This window comes from Thermobia domestica, chromosome 4, assembly GCF_964235325.1.
Source record: "Thermobia domestica chromosome 4, izTheDome1.hap1.1, whole genome shotgun sequence".
Taxonomy (NCBI): Eukaryota; Metazoa; Arthropoda; class Insecta; order Zygentoma; family Lepismatidae; genus Thermobia; species Thermobia domestica.
Genome location: NC_137457.1, coordinates 207,203,473 through 207,222,556, shown reverse-complemented (window position 1 = coordinate 207,222,556; position 19,084 = coordinate 207,203,473). Strand labels below are relative to the sequence as shown.

General features: G+C 35.7%; 1 protein-coding gene across 5 annotated transcripts in view; it reads right to left on the bottom strand.

Moving 5' to 3' along the window:
- Positions 1–5,875, bottom strand: part of LOC145683431 (uncharacterized) — a 479,291-nt gene extending 473,416 nt beyond the window's left edge. For all 5 annotated transcript variants that reach the window (XM_081754766.1, XM_081754764.1, XM_081754762.1 and 2 more), the window contains exon 1: positions 5,781–5,875. In XM_081754766.1, coding sequence (XP_081610892.1) covers positions 5,781–5,828 — 48 coding nt within the window. In that variant the 5' untranslated portion in view covers positions 5,829–5,875. The remainder of the gene's footprint in view (positions 1–5,780) is intronic.
- Positions 5,876–19,084: the final 13,209 nt, after the last annotated feature.

Below are 19,084 nucleotides of genomic sequence, written 5' to 3'. Positions count from 1 at the left end.
GCCATTAAGTGCATCTCTTTCTTCTTTGGCAATGTTCATCATCTCTTTTTCTTCTGCTATTTCAATTTCATGAACTACATCTTTTCCTTCTTCTTCTTCTTCTTCTTCTTCAGCAATGGCATCTGTTTGTAATCTCACTTCTTCCTTATGCGTTCCTTTCTTCTTTCTTTCATTATCTCCTTCTACCTTATGACTCCTTCCTTCCTCTCATGATGATCGTCTCCTTCTTCTATACCTAGTACGTCATCTATTTCCCGTAGAAGAACTAGCGTCTCTTTATTTCGTACGTACTCTTCTTCTTCTTCTTCCTCTTCTTCTTATATGTCGTTACTAAAGTCTGTAATCTCTTTTAATAGTTCTTGCGTACTCTTCTTGTTTTCCAATTTATTTCCCGCTATATGTATATAAGTACTTAAAAAAGGATATTTTCCTATATGTATATATAACTATTTCAACTGGATAGTACGTAATATATATATATATATATATATATATATATATATATATATATATATATATATATATATATATACAGTGGCGTATTTACGATTTTGTTTCGGGGAGGGCTTTGCTAATTTTCGGGGGGGCTTTGCCTGTAAATGTGAAAATTCTGCAAGATATTTCATATACTTTACTATGGTAAGTAACATTTCGGGGGGGGCTTAAGCCCGGAAGCCCCCTAAATACGCCACTATATATATATATATATATATATATATATATATATATATATATATATATATATATATATATATTAAAAAAGGATAAGGAAAGGAATATACACTTGCCTTTGTTTATTTGTATTCAACCTAAAATAAAAAAAAAAAGAAATTCATCTCGTTACTTATATACACAATCACAATAGTTATAAAACAATATATATACCTATAGATTTCAAATCGTTATAAGAAAAAGTAAGACAGAACTTTCAAGGAAACAAAAAGCACAAATTTTTAGTATCGCACGTGTGATAATTTTTTTTTTTTTTTTTTTACTTCTGCGATAAAATAAACAAACGAGATAAACAAGTGTATGTTCAGAGTTTGGTTCAAGTGTGTTTTTGATGGATAAACACGTGTGTGATTTTTTATTCTTATTCTTCCGTCTCTCAATTTTCGCTTCGACCTGATTCCCTGTGGTGATGTTACACGATCCTTACATTGATTAATATAGCTATATTAATTATTCTAGGGAAGCAGCGGCTCATGATAGAATGTTAACCTTTCGTGCGTACGTTCCCTGGTTATATTTCAGTATACATAAAACGGATTTGACCAAACACTATATACATGGGATTTTTTACCATTTACTTCATCAATATTATTATCGTCTTCCTTCGTTTCGAAGCATAATCATTAAACAATTTTCACTAACGATAACCAACAACTGTGACTGTGTTTGAAAGTCAATAAATGTAGAAGTATCATCACCCATCTCAGTAATCATGAGAACTATGGACTATGGAACCATGACGTGAGATCGAATCGGGGATACCATGCACTAAAGCTGACTCCTTTAGCGACCCCGAATGCGATTAAAGTTTCACCATTAATCTCAACGACCAAGTAAACTATGGATTTGAGACTAATATCGGTCATTTTCCAATTATTTTAAGTCTTGATAGCTCCCATTGGTACGGCTTGATCCCTAACTCCTGTGGGAGATAAATTTGAATGTAAACGTCAACTTGAGTTTTACCATTAATTTCAGTGACCACGAAAACTGTATGTTAGTCAATAATATCGGTCATATCTATACATACTTTGGTATTCCACCCCCCATTAGAGACCACTTTGGATCACAAACAAATGTACTGAATGCGATTAAAGTTTCACCATTAATCTCATCGACCAAGTAAACTATGGATTTGACACTAATATCGGTCACTTTTTAATAATTTTTACGCATTGATAGCCCCACTGTTAGGGATTGTTCCTTGACTCCTGTGGGGGTAAATTTCTCTACACTTACTCGTGGGTTTCCTCGAGGGTCTCCCAGTGCAGCCAAACCTAAATTATCACTTAACTCAGTATGATGTTCTTATTAGAAAATACGAAAACTCTATTTAGGGGCCGTGGGGACCCCCACTCCAACCCCCTACACATGATGAGCTAATGTGTTCGAAGTCTCATCATTGATCACAGCGGCTCCAAAAACTATGGGGTTGACAGTAATATCGAGCATTTTGAATTATTTTTACATGTCTCGATATCACCCCTGGGGACCCCCACACCAACCTCATACATGATGAGCTAATGTGCTCGGAGTTTCATCACTGAACACAACTCCCCCGAAAACTATGGATTTGACACTAATATCGAGCATTTTGAATTCTTTTTATATGTCTCGATACCACCCCTGGGGACCTCATATTCCCACCCCCTTAGATGACCTGTTCATGAGTTCGAAATTTCATCACTGAACACAGCGCCCCCGAAAACTATGGATTTGACAGTAATATCGAGCATTTTGAATTTTTACATGTCTCGATATCACCCCTGGGAACCCTTACTTCAATTCCTATACATAATTAGCTGATGTGTTCGGAGTTTCATCACTAATCACAGCTGCCCCGAAAACTATGGATTTCACACTAATATAGATCATTTTGAATTATTTTTACATGTCTCGATAACCCACCCCTATTAGGGGGCGTTCCTTACCTCATGAGAGTGGGGGATAACTTTGAAAGTAACGTGATTTCGAATTTACCCACAAAAAGCGCTTCGTCTTGATCTAAGACCATGATCAAATTTTGATTCATTTTCAATTCAATCTGTTGGTTCCCGACCACATTCAACAGACAGACAGATAGACACGTTTATTTTAAAGCTATCATATGATATTATCAATGGCTGAAACCGCATATCTTCATTCACATTATTATTTTTAACATACAGACAGTTTTAAATCTTTTCTTTAGTGATCTGCATCTGTTTCACACGATGCTCGGGACGTTTTATCGCACGACGGCTGAGAACAAAATTGAAACACAAAACAACAATACACATACTTTGTAATCTTATCTTTTGTTCTTCAACGTACACAACATATGTATGTCACTGAATTCCATCTACAACGAAGAGAAGGAACTAACCTTGGTAACCTTCTATGCTTCTTTTTTTAACGTTAGAATTCATTGTCATTACCAAGAACGTGTCTTTTGAACTCTTTGTAGTTAAACGAAGATATAACATGTAGTTTAATGCTTCAGGCCTATTCATGGGCCGTAACATTTTAGGTTTACATTATTTATTTATTATTAATATATCAAGGTTTTTTACTTACCTATTTTAATAAAAGCAGCAACTGAATCCGGATATTGACTTCACTCGAAGACAAGGCGCTGCACACAAATGTACACTGTATCACTTATGAATAACAAACATTCTTTCAAGCTTTCGTCACACAGACACACACACACACACACACACACACACACACTCAAACAAGTGATTACCATCGACAAAACATGTTCTAACAAGAACCTGGGGCTTTATTATGAGATTAACGCATAGAGTATTTTCCCGTGTCATTCAGACTAAACAAGATGGCTAAGAAACTTTAGTCAATGCATTATTCAATTTTCAAACACATCTTCAACTATTCAGGGACACATTAATCACAATCCATTTCTTGTGTGAAGTCAAGGACATACTAACTTCCAATTCATTAACATAATTTAATACTTAGCCTATATTGCAAAAGTGACTTTGAATACTAGTCATATAATCGTTTTCTATGGGAATGTATTTCGAAACAATATCTCATCCCGACTTCAACACAAGCATTATCATGTATTTTTCTTTTGGTTGATGTGATTCTTCGTATTACACTTTCCAGAAGCCTTGGTGGCCTTGAGTATACAAATTTCCATCCTATGTTGTCAAAACATTATGAAATGGTATGAGAAGCTTTTATAGTTTTCGTTGATGTAGTTCTTCATATAACACTTTTAGCGTGCAGCACAAGCCCCCTGGGGGACTTGAGGATACAAATTTTCATCCTACGTTGTCAAAACACTATGAAATGCTATGAGAAGCTTCCGTTCTTAGATCATGCTCAATGGAATCGAAATAACAAACTATTCACTCAAGACCTGGGAAAGTCATGTTTCATCTTGTTTATACAGGCAATGGGGAGTCCGGGGGAGTAGGACCAAGGCTAATTTTCGACGCTGATGCTAACGTTGCAACAACTTTCACGTGAGACCTACGGCCACCAACTTACCACTCAGCGTCCAGTCTATTGGGGCACCTGCATATACGAATTTTCATCCCACGTTTTCAAAAACATCATGAAATACGGTATACACCTAGGCAACTAAGAGCAATGCGATCAAAGGACACATTTCTTATAGTCCGCTACCATGGACACTTACGCTCTTTGCATTGGGGGTCAAAAATAGCTAACCAATAGAAGACGAGAAGAAGAAGAGGAAAAATATATGAAATACTATGAGAAGCTTTCGTTCTTAGATCATGCTCAATGGAATCCAAATAACAAACTATTCACTCAAGACCTTGGGACAGTTATGTTTCATCTTGTTTATACAGGCATCTGGGGCAATAGAACCAAGGCTAAAATTTCGATGCTGCTTACGATATTCATCTTAGCAATCCAGAAACCAGTCAACGTTCCCAGGGCGACAATTTTCCCACGTAGGGTCCTTACACTTAGGAACACTGCCCCAACACATGTCTATGCCTACATACGTCTTAGTAACAACCGCCTAGTAACAGTCGGCCAAGGTCAAGGTCAAATTTGCCGAAGCGACTTTATTCTACTCCGTCTTTCCTCTATTACTAACAATGTATCAGATGTTCAACGCATGATCTTAGAAGAGTTTCGACCACCAGCAGTCCAGAGACACATAATCACTCGGATTAACAACAGTTTGATGTAATTGCTAGTGCTCGGTTAATCATAGTGCTAAGCGTTATGATTAACCGAGTAGTTTGCGAACTGCGGAGACACAAACACTTGTTGCTGCGAAACGCATAATCTCCTCACGAGTCAAAGTATATCTGGTGTTTGTCTGCTTTGATGGACATTCCGAGGACAAGTTTACGTCGAGTTTACGGTGACATGAAGCTGACGACATACAATCAATGTTCTTATTCATTTCCCTAACGAGATCGATTTCTACCATCGAGTTGAGTTTTTCCTGTACATTGGGTTGGCCGTACCGGTCTGTGAAGTTGCAAGTCGACATAAGCCCCCCTGATTTTTCCCTTTGGAGACACTAAAAAACAAAGTGTGTGCTAATTCTATTGACAATGAAAAACATCGCATCAACTTACTTTTCAGGAATTTAACAATGTTCCGGTGAATCTATGCGTGGATGTGCGAAGGCATGTGAAAATGCTCCTGTGCCTCTGGAAACCTGTATTAACTTAGATAGAATCTAGGCCTAACAATATGTTCAAACTCGATTACTCAGTGTGCTTTTTTCATTTTTGTAACCTAATCTCACCATTTTGTAACATTTTATATAACGATTGCGACATGCTATACATTCCTCAATAATAATAACATCTATTCTAAATTGCCTAATTCAGCCTGGCCCACCATGTATTGTAGAATACAGCATATCACATTTTATTTCAATGTATTTAATTTACCTATATATTCCAAATGTATCAAATATTTTATTTCTTGTATGTTACTACTGAAAGTTTTCACTTTAATTTGGTCTCTTATGGTATACAAATTAGATGTAGACTTACTAGTTGTACATTTACGCGGACAAAAGCCATGAATATAACAATTTAGCTTACCAGTAATATAAGTGTACATATTATGAATGTTGAGAAAAAGTCTATCATTTTCTTCCTTTTATGATTTCCATTTGGAACTTAATATTTTCCGCCTCTGGAATAACACGAAAGTAATAATATATTAATAAAAAATGTAATAAAATTAAAGCATATATAAAAGTTAATACTATAATTCTTACACTGCGCATATTTCTTCTGTACTCTAATAATGGTTGACGCTCAGAGCAGCCAAATGCAACAACCGGTCCCCGGGCCGGTTTCGGCCCACTGAACTATTTTGCCTGGCCCACCTGATCCGTTAATGGAAATGTATTTCATATGCAATCTCTTAACTAAATTGACTTCTCTCCCTTGGATAACTGATGTCCACCCTGAAAATATGGTCCGTATTGGAACTATCATATTGTACCAACGAGCACAGAGATCACTTTTGCCCAAAGAGTGCACTTTCACCCAAAGAGACTACTTAAGAACACAAAGAGTCAAGTTGAACACCAAAATTGTAAATATTTGTTTCGTTTTTTTTTTCTGTAAATATTTTTTACAGTTATAATAGATTTTGTATTCCTGTGAATATAGTATACGATGTACGGCTTTCTGAATTGAATATGAGTATTCAATTTTTGATTGTAAAAGTTCTGTCCTTTTAACAAGTCTTTATCTGATATAATTGTCATGGTGTTCACAACTCGCTGACTTCATTTGTTTATTCAATTCTCCTTGTGGTGTCTCACTCCATAGTATTTTTTCCAGATAATATATCATATAACTACCAAGTTTGGTTAAAATTGCTCGAAACGTTACGGAGTTACACTGGAATGGACATTCATATACATACTTCCAACTAGATCTGCGACCAACTCCTCTAGCGCTGTCCCTATAAATTCCCAATTCAGCAGACATGCTCATCTATGACTAAACTTGGGATTAAATATCAACGCGATTGTAGCTTAATTTCTTGATGAATGTGACCTTTCAATTCTACTCTAAGATAGTCATTTCAGACATTTTATTTTTCAACCCTTCTAAACCTCCTAAGAGATGGGCGCTAAATTTGGACCTTAACACTATCGGTATTGTAATTATTAATATTACCGACAACGAAAATTATAGATTCGATACTAATATAGGATGTTTTCGATTGCTTTATATGTCCATTCTTGTTACCATTTAATAAAAATAAAAATTATAATAAAAAGTATACAAAGACTTAAATGTTGTAAGGAGTTTCGGCAATGAACTTAGAAACTTAGAACCTATGGATTAGATACTAATATGGATCATTTTTCAATATGTTTTCATGTCACCATTCTTCTCTCTAGATGTATCAATAGGGCTGAACGTGCATTTAAATGGCATATGAAGTGTTGCTGTTCATCTGAACGGAACAGAAAACTAAGCAATCTATACTAGTATCGGTCGTTTTCGATCATTTTGTATGTAACCCCTCCTTATGTGAGCAACGGAGTCTTACCCCTTCTGTAAGCTCAATTTAAACTTAAAGGTAATCGGAACTGCTACCAATCAACTTAGGGATCTCTAAAGCTACTGAGTCAACACTGATATCTGTAATCTTAAATTACTTTTACATGTCACAATTTCACCCCTCTCTATGGAGAAAATGGAGCTAAACTTGATATTAAATGGCATATGAAGTGTTACTCCTTATCCAAGCGACCCCTAAAACTATGGTTTCCGCACTAATATCGATCATCTTTTAAATCTTTCTAAATCTAAGCCTCCCATTCCCCCTACGAAGGATTAGAGAGATCTTAGCACCACTTGTGGCTAAACTGGACTCAAACGGAATCAGAACTGCCTAAAATTACCTGAGCGACCCAAGAAACTAATGTTTCAACACTACCATAGTTCGATTTCAATATTTATACATGTCAGTACTATATTCTGCTCACGGGTGATAATGTGGACCTAAATCGGAGTTAAACGGCACCAGGAGTGTCACTAATTATCTAAACGAACACATAAACTATATATTCGACAGTAACATCAGCTAATATCAATCTCTCTTATTTGTGTCCCTCTCTCAACCCCCTGGGAATGCTAAAGCGGATTTTACCTTAACGAGGACTTAGAGGGTACCAAAATATCACTTACCAACTTAGGGATGCCGTAAACTAAGGATTCAACACTAATACAGTTCATTTTCAAATATGGGTTCATGTTGCACAATGGCCTGAAATCCCAGAAAGCTGGCCAAAATATGAATACGTTTTCCAATTTCCATGAAATTTGCATAATGCATTTCGAGGTTGCTGATATAGATATTAGAGGTCGCAGATAGATTAAAACTAAAAACTTCAAAATGGCGGAACCAATATGTCGGTCGAATATTTTTTTAACTTCCAAAAAGGATAAAACCAAGTTTCCTCATATTTTTGAGGTCGCCGGTAACGATTATAAAGTCAGAATTTGTCAAAATCAAAAATTCAAAATAGCATGTAAATGTTTTAAACATTTTCCCAATAGGTTGAAATTTCGTCATATTTTTTAGGTCACTGATAACGATTATAAAGTCAGAATTTCAATACTCAAAATGGTTATGGAGTAGCTAACTGAAATATATTAAATTAACATATATATTTATTATAGTTACAGTTAGTAATTATTAATAATTGTTAAACAATTGATATTCTTGACATCCATTGGAAAACACGCACATACATTTAGAAAAGGATCTATGAATAGCTTCTTTGGAGAATTCCGTTAGCTTTTAGTATTGCATGTGTCGTAAAATCAAATGTCCATAGAGTTATACGGAATTCACAACTATTTTTCTGCATTTATCTTCTGTTCGTTCTTTATTTTTCATTAAATTTAATGATAATTTGTGGTAACTTGAATTGTTTCCTCAGCTTAAACTATTCAAATGTTAATTCTACTTACCTTCATCTATTTTATTCATTTTGAAAATAAAAGAATTTGAAAATTAACAATGATATCATACTTTAAATCAGTGTTTTTTTTTACGTTCACTACATCCGAACCAATCAAACGTCACTTTTCAAATGACTGCCTGCTCAGGAAGTACAACATAGTCACTGGTATTTTAACGAAATTTTATACTTCGAACATATAGTATAAGATCCAAGACTTAAAGTTCTCAAATCGAAAATTGATTCATAGAATTTTGTCCAGTTTTTAGGGATTTCAGCCAACCGTGGAGTGGTTTGGGGTCCTAGTTCGATCCCAAGTTTATGCGCTTCAGTTAGCATGTTGCTAAACACACTAGACACACACACACACACACACACCACATAGTAGGGTGTTAATCACTGGGCCGACAAATTGAAACAGGTGATTTCTCACATCAAAATAAGGAAAAAAAATTATATGGGCACGTGGTCAGAAGTACATAACTTCACAGCTAGAACTGCCCGAAACCCTGGGAAGATGAACTTTGGAGGCGAATATTTCGAAAACTATTAGCTATTAATCTGAGGCGATATATTACTGTCTTAGGCTTGTAATCTGATCTATCTAAAAATGCATGATTTTGAATCGTTCCGTGACGGCGCAAGGGAACCTCCCACAGGAAGTGGGCGGTCACGGATATTCCGTTATTACAGACGGGTCCGATTCATGACAGATAAAACAACATACCACCAAGTAACAAAAAGTAGTCAAAACACCATCAATATCTTGAACAAAATCAAGATGGCGAAGGATTTTTAGTGTGTTTTGCGTGATTGCATAGCTCTAGTTGGGACTGAATAAAATGGAAGAAAAGGAAATTAAATAAAATCAATACATCTGCAGGTTCATGACCCACGGACGTCATCTATGTGCTGAAGAAGACAGATATTAATAATACGTAATGATTTTGGGTGAATTGATCCAATGAGGATTTGCGAGAAAATGGGAGTATCCCCGCCAAGAAACAATAAGAACAATAGATACAATATTCTTCATCACAAACTGACTTGTAGATCTAAAGTGGAATCCCTTGCCATACAGGTGCACACTAACTCTGGGTTACCATATGTACTCCTTTTCGCCCTCCAACGTAGTGGACAACATATTGTTTACAACGTATGGGAACTAATGACACATAAAAGCTACAATACTGGTTATGTAACAAAAAAAGGGAAAAGTTTGTTCAGATTTGTTTGAAACAAAATGACATTCCACACTGTTGTCTCTTAGGCCAAAGAAGGCGGTACATGCTCATTGAGATTACCAACATTGTAAGTTTCTTGGCCATGTGGATCACACTGTAGTTGGTAACAGGAAATATAACACCTGGTACTGCTAGGCAGTAACAATGTGAGTGTCATAGAACGGATCAGGAGCACACATGCATGTCTTGGGAGCAATATTTCAATCTACATTGAAAGTAATCTTACTTCCGTCACCTCCCCTTTCCCTCTTTGATGTATGAACATATGAGACTATCACAGGGACACTGAAAATAAATTGTATGTAAACTGAAGACCCATTTTTTAAATAAGTCTTTTCAGGCTGTAAGCCAAGTGAAGATATTGACATTCGACATTTCGAATGCAGACATCGCATTCATCTTCAGAGATTGTAATTACGAGTAACACTTGTAAGCATAGTATTTTGGCTGATTACTACATTGATCCACGTCTTTCACCAGCTCCATTAAATGGACATTTTATTTTATTTTATGGCAAACGTTTTACCAGTACTTTTTTAAGGAGATTTCACTATAACTTCATCAGTGCATTTGGTTCCAACATGGCGGATCCTCGAACATTTCTTACCAACGTGTGGTAATACCTGAATCATGTGTATCCGGAGCAAAGGATAGAGCGAAGTGTCCCATGAGTAGGTGTGTTCGTTCACCGTGAGACTTTTTATCTGAAATTTGGTCTCAACAGAAAAAAGTTTCTGTGTGAGCATGTGAAAGCCCTGGTCTACGAAACACCTGTACTGTCTGAAGAAGAGCCATAGCATCAAAGAGACCCACATATGTCAACACCTTTTGGAGACTCACTACGTTGCCTTTGCAATGCCTCTACTGACGTCGCAGGAGGCGTTTCAGGCAGCTTCTCTAGAAGCTATTTCTGGCATATGTCGTAATGTCATCATTTCATTGCTGTTGTTGTTTATTGTTTTATTTACAGCAAGTACAATTGACACAATGATCCCCATTTGGCCTGTAGATTTACTTCTCATTAATACATTCCGTCAGGTTTTAAGTTTTGCATAACTTGGACAAACAAACACGTCCGAGGATGTCTCGGAATCCATTATGAATTGTGCGTAATCGTTTGATCACTTACCGGGCATTACTGACATATGCCTTTTGTTAGCTTATGTATGACTTTATCTATGTATACGGTCATAGACTCCCAGATCCACGGAGTACGTTTTCGGAATAAAACGTGTTCCATTTTCGTTTCTCACCGTTTTAGGGCCAGCCTTAGGTGCATCTAGGTTTCTTACTGCATTTGTTACCTTATAGTCTTATGACCTTCCTCAGTAGCGATACTACTACAAATAAGGTCACCCAAATTCGCCTTTGAACCTCTTGCAACAATTAAAAATCGAATCTGGGACCCTTTGATTACAAGGTAGCGCGTGATATTATTCATCCGTTGCGGAAAATATGTGCACTCATTCAATTTACTTGTAATTTGTTTTCGCTGTCCCTGTGATAATTTCGTACGTTCATATATCAAAGAAGGAAGGAGAAGTGAAGGTAGAGAAATTACTTTCAGTGTAGATTGTGATATTCTTCCCAGACACGTTGCTCAACTTCCAATGTTTGTCATCTCAATGAGCAGGTACTGCCTTCTTTAGCCTAAGAGGCAACACTGTGGAATGTTAATTTGTTTCGAACAAATCGGAAAGGATAAGTTACTAACTCTTCTCGAGATATCTACCTTCTTAACATGACTTTTACCTCTTTTTGTTACATAACCAATATTATAGCTCTTGTGTCATCAGCTCCCATACGTTGTAAACAATCTTGTCCGCTTCGTGGGAGGGGGAAAACGGATACATGGTAACTCAGTGTTAGTGTGCACCTATATGGCAAGGGGTTCCACTTTAGATCTATGACAAATGAGTTTGTGATGAAGAACATTGTATCTATTGATCTAATTTTTTTGGCGGGGGATACTCCCATTTTCTCGCCAATCCTCATTGGATCAATTCATCCACAATCATTACATATTCTTAATATCTGTCTCCTTCAGTACATACATGATGACTGTGGATAATGAACCTGCAGATGTAATTATTTTATTTAATTTCCTTTTTTCTCACTACATTCAGTCGCAACTGTAGCTATAAAACAAAGCACAGCACACCAAAGATCCTTCTCCATTTTCATTTTCTTAAAAATATTGAGGTCTTTCGACTACTTTTTGTTACTTAGTGGTACGTTGTTCTATTTGTCATAAATCGGATCCATCTGTTCTAAGGGAATATTCGGGACCCCCCTCACTTCCTGTGGGAGAGTTCTTTGCGTCGCCACTGCACTATTCAGTATCAAGCATTTCGGATGGAGCAGATTACAAGAATAAGACAATAACATGTCGCCTCAGCTCAATAGCTAATAGTTTTCGAGATATTCGTGCCCAAAGTTCATTTTCACGGTAAATCACGTGATGATGATAAAACACGTAACCATTTTGAGTGTATAACAACACAACGTATTACATTTCTACCTGCTAGGTTCAATCTATTAAACTTTGAATGTTTTTCATTTTTACATCTACAATATTATTAAAAACGCAATCAAGATTTTGCTATTTGAATCTTCTAACATAAACGTAAACCACGGCTTTGTCGTTTTCAGATTCCAAATGATTCCAAATGAATGCAAAAAGAAACACTAAACATATTCCAATAAACCTTGTAAATCGTTTATCAGTTTATCTTTAGTCTCTATGTGCTTTGAGCTGTATATTATTAGATTAAAGATCAATTGCGGTACAATCCCCGAAATTCCAAGATCCTTATCAAGCCTACGTTGAAGCACTAGTTCAAAATGAAAAAAATATAACGATAAATTCGTAGTGGAAATATTTTACACATTTTCTGGATGTGATGGTGGTATTATCGTGTTGCGCATCATCCACTTCTAATCGGGTTGTGCATCACTGGTGCTCCACGGACTATTGTTTAGGAAACATAATTCTTACATTGAAGGTAAATTTTAAAGTTACGTAACGTTATGTGACTACTGCTTATCCTTCAGCTATTAAAGGAGATTTAAAAGCCATAGTTAGAATTTGTAATAATAATACTAGTTGTAACTTACATTTCTTAACACGCTTTCTTTCTCGTTTACAGCAACTTAAGCTCTCGCTTGTTCTCCAAACTGAATCATGATTATTGGTGTGATAGGGTGAACAATATTGCGTGATGTTAAATTTGTTTAAGCAACATGTTAATGTTTCTATAACATATTATACATTTGTGCTGTTAGAATTTCTATGAAAGAATACAAATCCAACCAAGAAATGTTCAAGGTACTTGGGATTGGTGACTTGCATTTTAGTCCTTGTTTCATACGATTATTTCATTTTAATAGTTTTACATTTCGTTACACGCCCAGCCCGAATTAGCTGCAGTTTACTTGTTTAAGCAGCACACTACTCTCGAATTATTTCAAGTATCAAAATGAAAACACTGACTTGACAATCCTCATAATAGCTTCTAGTATGTTCCCTGAACAAAGTCGCTCATTCATTTTTAGGAAACGAACCAAATTCTAAGAGCACCCGCTGTAGGCAAAGATCCTTAACACTCAGCTAAGCAGTCACCAGAGAAAAACGTATATCATTTGGTAACTGCATGTGTGTTTGTGTTTCTGTTTGCTTTAAAATTATGATCCGAAATGATCTTTTTGTTCTTGAAATAACGTTGACAATTTGGGGATAGAACAAAAATTCCAACTTTTCTTACTCAAATAACAGAGTTATATATTTTTTAAAAAATATATATATCTCGGGTGTTTGTGCAGAGGGTGTTAAGTCAAAAAATACACTTTTTGGGAAAATTGATTTGAAAGTTTAAAAAATCGTGCTAAATCAGGATGACGAGTAAACACTACTTTAATATAAGATTTATGAAGAGACATATGTGTACAAACAGTGTGTATTATATCACTAATGTCATGTATTACGTTTTATGCTTATAAGAGAACAAAAATGTACCATTTGAAAAATTCTTACTTATCCCGTTTTGCACTTTTGAAAATCAGACCCCTACACCATTCTATACAGACACGCACTTTCTATCTGCCTTACACACATACATTTTTGTATCAAACTAAAAAAAATATTTGAAGTTACATTCTTCAGGCTCTGAAACGTTCCCCATTGTGTCCGGCAAGACATTACGTGCAGTTTTCGCTGTTGTCAGAGATTTGTAAAAATCGTGAAATACATTTGACACAAATGGCAGAAGATCAAGAAGATATTTCTTCTTTTCGGTGGTTATGGGTACTGGCCCATCATATGTAAAAGTTGGAGTCAGAGTAGAGCTCCTTCCTCTTCTCCTGAAACTAACTTGCTTGAAGTCTTCCTCTTCATTTAAGCTAGTTTTATAATACATTATTCCCAAATTCTTCTTTTCATAATGAAGCCACTTCATATCCCGCCAAGTTATCTTGCAACCACTTTCATCAACTGTACGGAGTTGGAGGGGGCCCTTAAGAAGAGAAGAGAAGTTCAAAAATTCTTCGCGGGACATTTCTTTCACAACGAACTGCTTACTCTTTCCAGCCTGTCTGATAAGTTGTGCCCAATCATGAGGGTGGTCAATACTACCGTTGAATTCCTTTTTCTTTTCTATTAAGCTGTGATCCATGTCGCTCTCCATATGAGTATGTCCTGGTAGTAGAAACTTATGGTCGATAACTTCTAAATGGGGAGAATTTTGCAAAGCAGTCATGCACATTACTGCTACATGGCTGTTCCTGTTTTGTCCACTGCAGGTGTCGGAATACATTGTGACATGTCTGACATCCGGGTTCAAGTAGTGAAGAAGAAATTGGTACAAGCAGGAACCGACATCATTTGCCCCCCTACCAGCTAAACCTTCATGCCATATGAAACAGTAACCTTGGCCATCATCACAATCGTGCACTGTTAGGTTAAAAGTCCATAGTTGCCTCTTATTGAACGCTATTGAATTTTTAACCAAAGGTGTCGGTAGGCATTGCTGCATGTCAAAAGTTACGGTTTTCTTTCCTCGATCGTGTTTGGATAGTTCCTTGTCTCTAGCTTTAGCCTGGTAGGCCAGCTCAGCTTCCCTATGATGTTCATTTAGTTGTGTTTTTGAATTTTCATCACCGGTTGCTTTTATCCGCAATGACAACCTGTCGCACAGTTGACATGTATCCGCATGTGGTTTCTTGATTTTTAAATTCATTTTGCGAAACTCTTTTTCATAAAGGGTCCGACTCACAGGAGATCCCTTGCAGGTTCTTTTGTACTCGTCATAAAGCTCCGAAATGGTGAGATATGATGGCAAGTATCTTCTGTCCGAATCTTTCCGTGAGTAATGGCTCTCATATTTAAGAACAGCTTGTAGATGTTTTCGAACTTCCTCCACTTCCTCTTCAGATTTTGCATTAGCAGGCTTGTGGACACCCCTTGCATCCGGAGCAACTATGCCCGAAATACTGGATCGTTTCTTTTGAATTACGGTTTCAATAAACTTCTTTGTTTCGCCAAACATCTTCATAAAGCAGCCTTTACAAACCTTTTTTCTTTCTCCATTTACATCGACATGATATGAAACTGTAATTTGACGGAAATGTTGCTTCAGTTCCAAAAAAAAAATAAATATGTAGACTGATCATAAGGTGTGATATAGGTAGTACCATCTGTTGGTCAGCAGCAGCGTCACTATTAAAAAAGGTATAAGGTTTACGCCCGTGTGCCTTACCCAATTCCGCACACAAGAACGGATTCTGCTTAAAGAAAAGGGGCGACTTAGCCCACTTTGTACACACACATTTGGGACAAACTGTGAGGGTAAAGAGTGCTAAGTCAGTTCAAACTTGACTTACAACTCTTTGCACAACCGTATTCGAAATTTATTGAACTACCTCATAAAACACAAGTTACTAACTTCGGTACATATTCGAATTTGACTTAGCCTCTTATACACATGTGTAGAGAAAAAAAATCTTTTTCCAGTGATAGTAAAAACTCAAAAATGGAATTTTGTGACTTAACACCCTCTGCACAAACACCCGAGATATATTAACAGACTTCAATAAAATCAATAAAGTGTAGAAAATAATAGAGCATTACAAAAGAAGAAAATAACAATAATAATGCACTTACAAGCAGAAATTAGTTCGTTACTATTAGGTAGGAAGAGAAACAAAATAATACGGTACCTAATATAAAATTAGTTTCACTGATAATTAATTTGTTTGGCTTGCGACAGATCTAAAAAAACCTACGTAATAGGAATGAATTATTTTCTCCTTTTAAGCACTTTATTTCCTTCTGTTTTTATTATATCCTACTTACCTTTTCCAACTTTAAGCACTTTATTTCCTTCTGTTTTTATTATATCCTACTTACTTTTTCCAACTTTACGTTCCTTCATAGATTCTTATGAAGTTTATATGGGATCATAAGGAATACTCATTGAAACTTCGTACTCATTCAAACAATACAATAATTATCGAAATCGCTGCACCTTTGTTCAGCGATCATACAAAAACAAAGAATGATGAACACTGTAAGGCATTGAACTGCTTTATAATCTACCTCCGAAGGTCATCATTACATCTTTATGAGGATCCCGTGCAATTACATGGAAAGAAATTTAGGCCTATGTTTAGCAGAAAGGGTCCAGCTCTTTTTATTAAAAATTTTACAATTTTGGTAATTTCTGTTCACATTAGGTTAGTTTAGGTTATGTTCGGTTAGTTTATATTATGTTAGTGCAGGGATCCAGTGTAATTTTCCAAAAAATGATAGAATTTCACTTACTTCTACTAATATTAGGTTAGGTTAACTTACGAAAGATTTGGTTACGTTATGTTACGTCTAAGCAATTACATCATTCATTTATCCTGAAAATTACCTATATTTTAGGTGCTTCTGGATTCCTTCTACTAAAAATGCTCGGAATTATTTTTCAAACAAAAATAGAATCATTAAAATTGGTAATGTATGTCGAGGTTATGCGTAAACATACGAATATTAATGTGAGTTATTACGGTTTTCGCATTACATCAATTGAAGTGTTCCATGGTGTAGCTGCGAAAAATATTTTACACTCTGCTGAGATTTATATGCAACCACCAGGAAAACATGATCCTTAAACAAAAAGACTAATCAAAATCGCCACCTATTTGTTAAAGTTATGCGTGAACGTAGAGTTAACATGTAAACTGGTAAAAGGAAAAGCCCTCCTTCTTTTGAAGTCGGTTAAAAGTAAAGATTAATCAATTTGAAATACTAATTCCCCATACTTAAAATAGCCAATAATTACTACATGATTTTTATATTTTACTCATTTTGTTAAGGTACCTGTGTTCAAAACTGAGTAATGCTACGATGTATTATATTTTAAAAGTAACCGAACTTAATTCTATTTACATTATTCTCTTGCGTTACTTAAATTTTACTGTCTTCCGAAAGGTTTGAAAAGAAAGTATGTCATGGAGTTTATTCACATTATTTACGATTCTTCGTTTTTGTTATGAAACAAGATGCAAGTATAGTATGCAAGCTAGTATGTTACATCAAGAGAACTTACATAACAAGACTGTTAAGTAACTGTCATAAAATCTGCATTTTATTTCAAAATTCTATCTGCGAATGTTCGTAATATTGTAAAATCTTCAGGACACATCTTTTTAGTAATTTCTTAGATTGCCAGAGTTCAAAATATTTGTGGATTTTGTGTCCTGAAAATTTTAAAGATTTTTGGTCAGCAGAATGTTCTTTCTCAACTGAATTTCCATGTGCGGGCTGAGACCGTTACCGTCTGGAAATTTCATTGAAAATCCGCAATCTCATGTTTAAGGTTATATAAAATCTTTCCTTCAAAATTTTGGGGGAGAATGGAAGACAATCGCAGAGAGGAATGAGATACGCCGTCAGAGACGTTAACCGAGTCATCGAAATAAAAATCTCGGAGTAACTTCTGAGTATAGATAAGTTGTTAAACTAGTCACACTTCTGAAGTATTACGCGTCTCGCACTATGTGACTTGCAAATTACAACGTTATTCGAGTTTAAATATTGTTTGAAGGATTCCAGATAGACTTTTATTTTTATGTGCCCCGATCATCAAATTTGATATTTTCAAAGACATTTTATATCAGCCGAAAACAGAACTGTGGAGAAGGATCTTTTGACGGCGGGGAACTAGCTGCACAAAAGGTGTGACATTCCTATTTTGGCCAAATTTCTTTATTATTATCCTTCACGAATTCCAAATAGCTAAACATGACCAATCTAAATTTCTTGAAACCTTAAATTTGTACAAACCTGTACCTAATAAATCGAATTGACTTGAACACAAAGACTTACTAATTTAAGAATCATCTTGAGTAATCATTACTCTAATTTGGTTTTCCACTCATTTTATACAATTTCCGCTCAAGTTTCAGGAGCATATTTGAGAGAGAAATTTAAGATATTTCTCTAGATTGGTCTGATTTTTACTCTGATGCTACGATCCCCATACACAAATAGAATTAGAGTAAGCCAAGCTAACATGGTGGAGATATGCTGTGAGGCTTATCCCTTTGCATTAATCTCCAAATCATTTAATAGCACACCAGTGATAGATTGCATATGTCCTGTACTGAGCATAGAGTTAAATTAGATAACACAGAACTTGATTCGTGTCTAATATTGAATTTAATATCGTGTTTTGAATTTCATACTGGAATAATGTGATTGCATATTATTTTAAGGTGGTGTTTGTATATTATAAGTATTGATTTCTCTTCATTGGTATTGACTGAAGATATTTTAACTAGAACTAGAAAGGCATTAAAAGATATTGACATTGGAATAGAAAATATTAGTAAATTATTAACTCCGCCACGACAAAGCAGATATATGAGTCCCAACATTTCCAAGCAAAAAATTTAAAGTAGAAAGCAATATGAATTAGGGTGGAAGTGCATCACAAGAAATGAAAATAGCCATTACAATGTTTTGAGATTATGGTAGGTTACCTAGCTTCGATTTAAAAAATGATAAGAACATAGTGCCATTATTCGAAGAATTTGACGATGCATGCTCAACATTGCAGGTGATGATAACCTCAAAAGAAAAGCGTTAATACCGTCTGTCTTTAAAGGAATTGGTCGCCAGTGG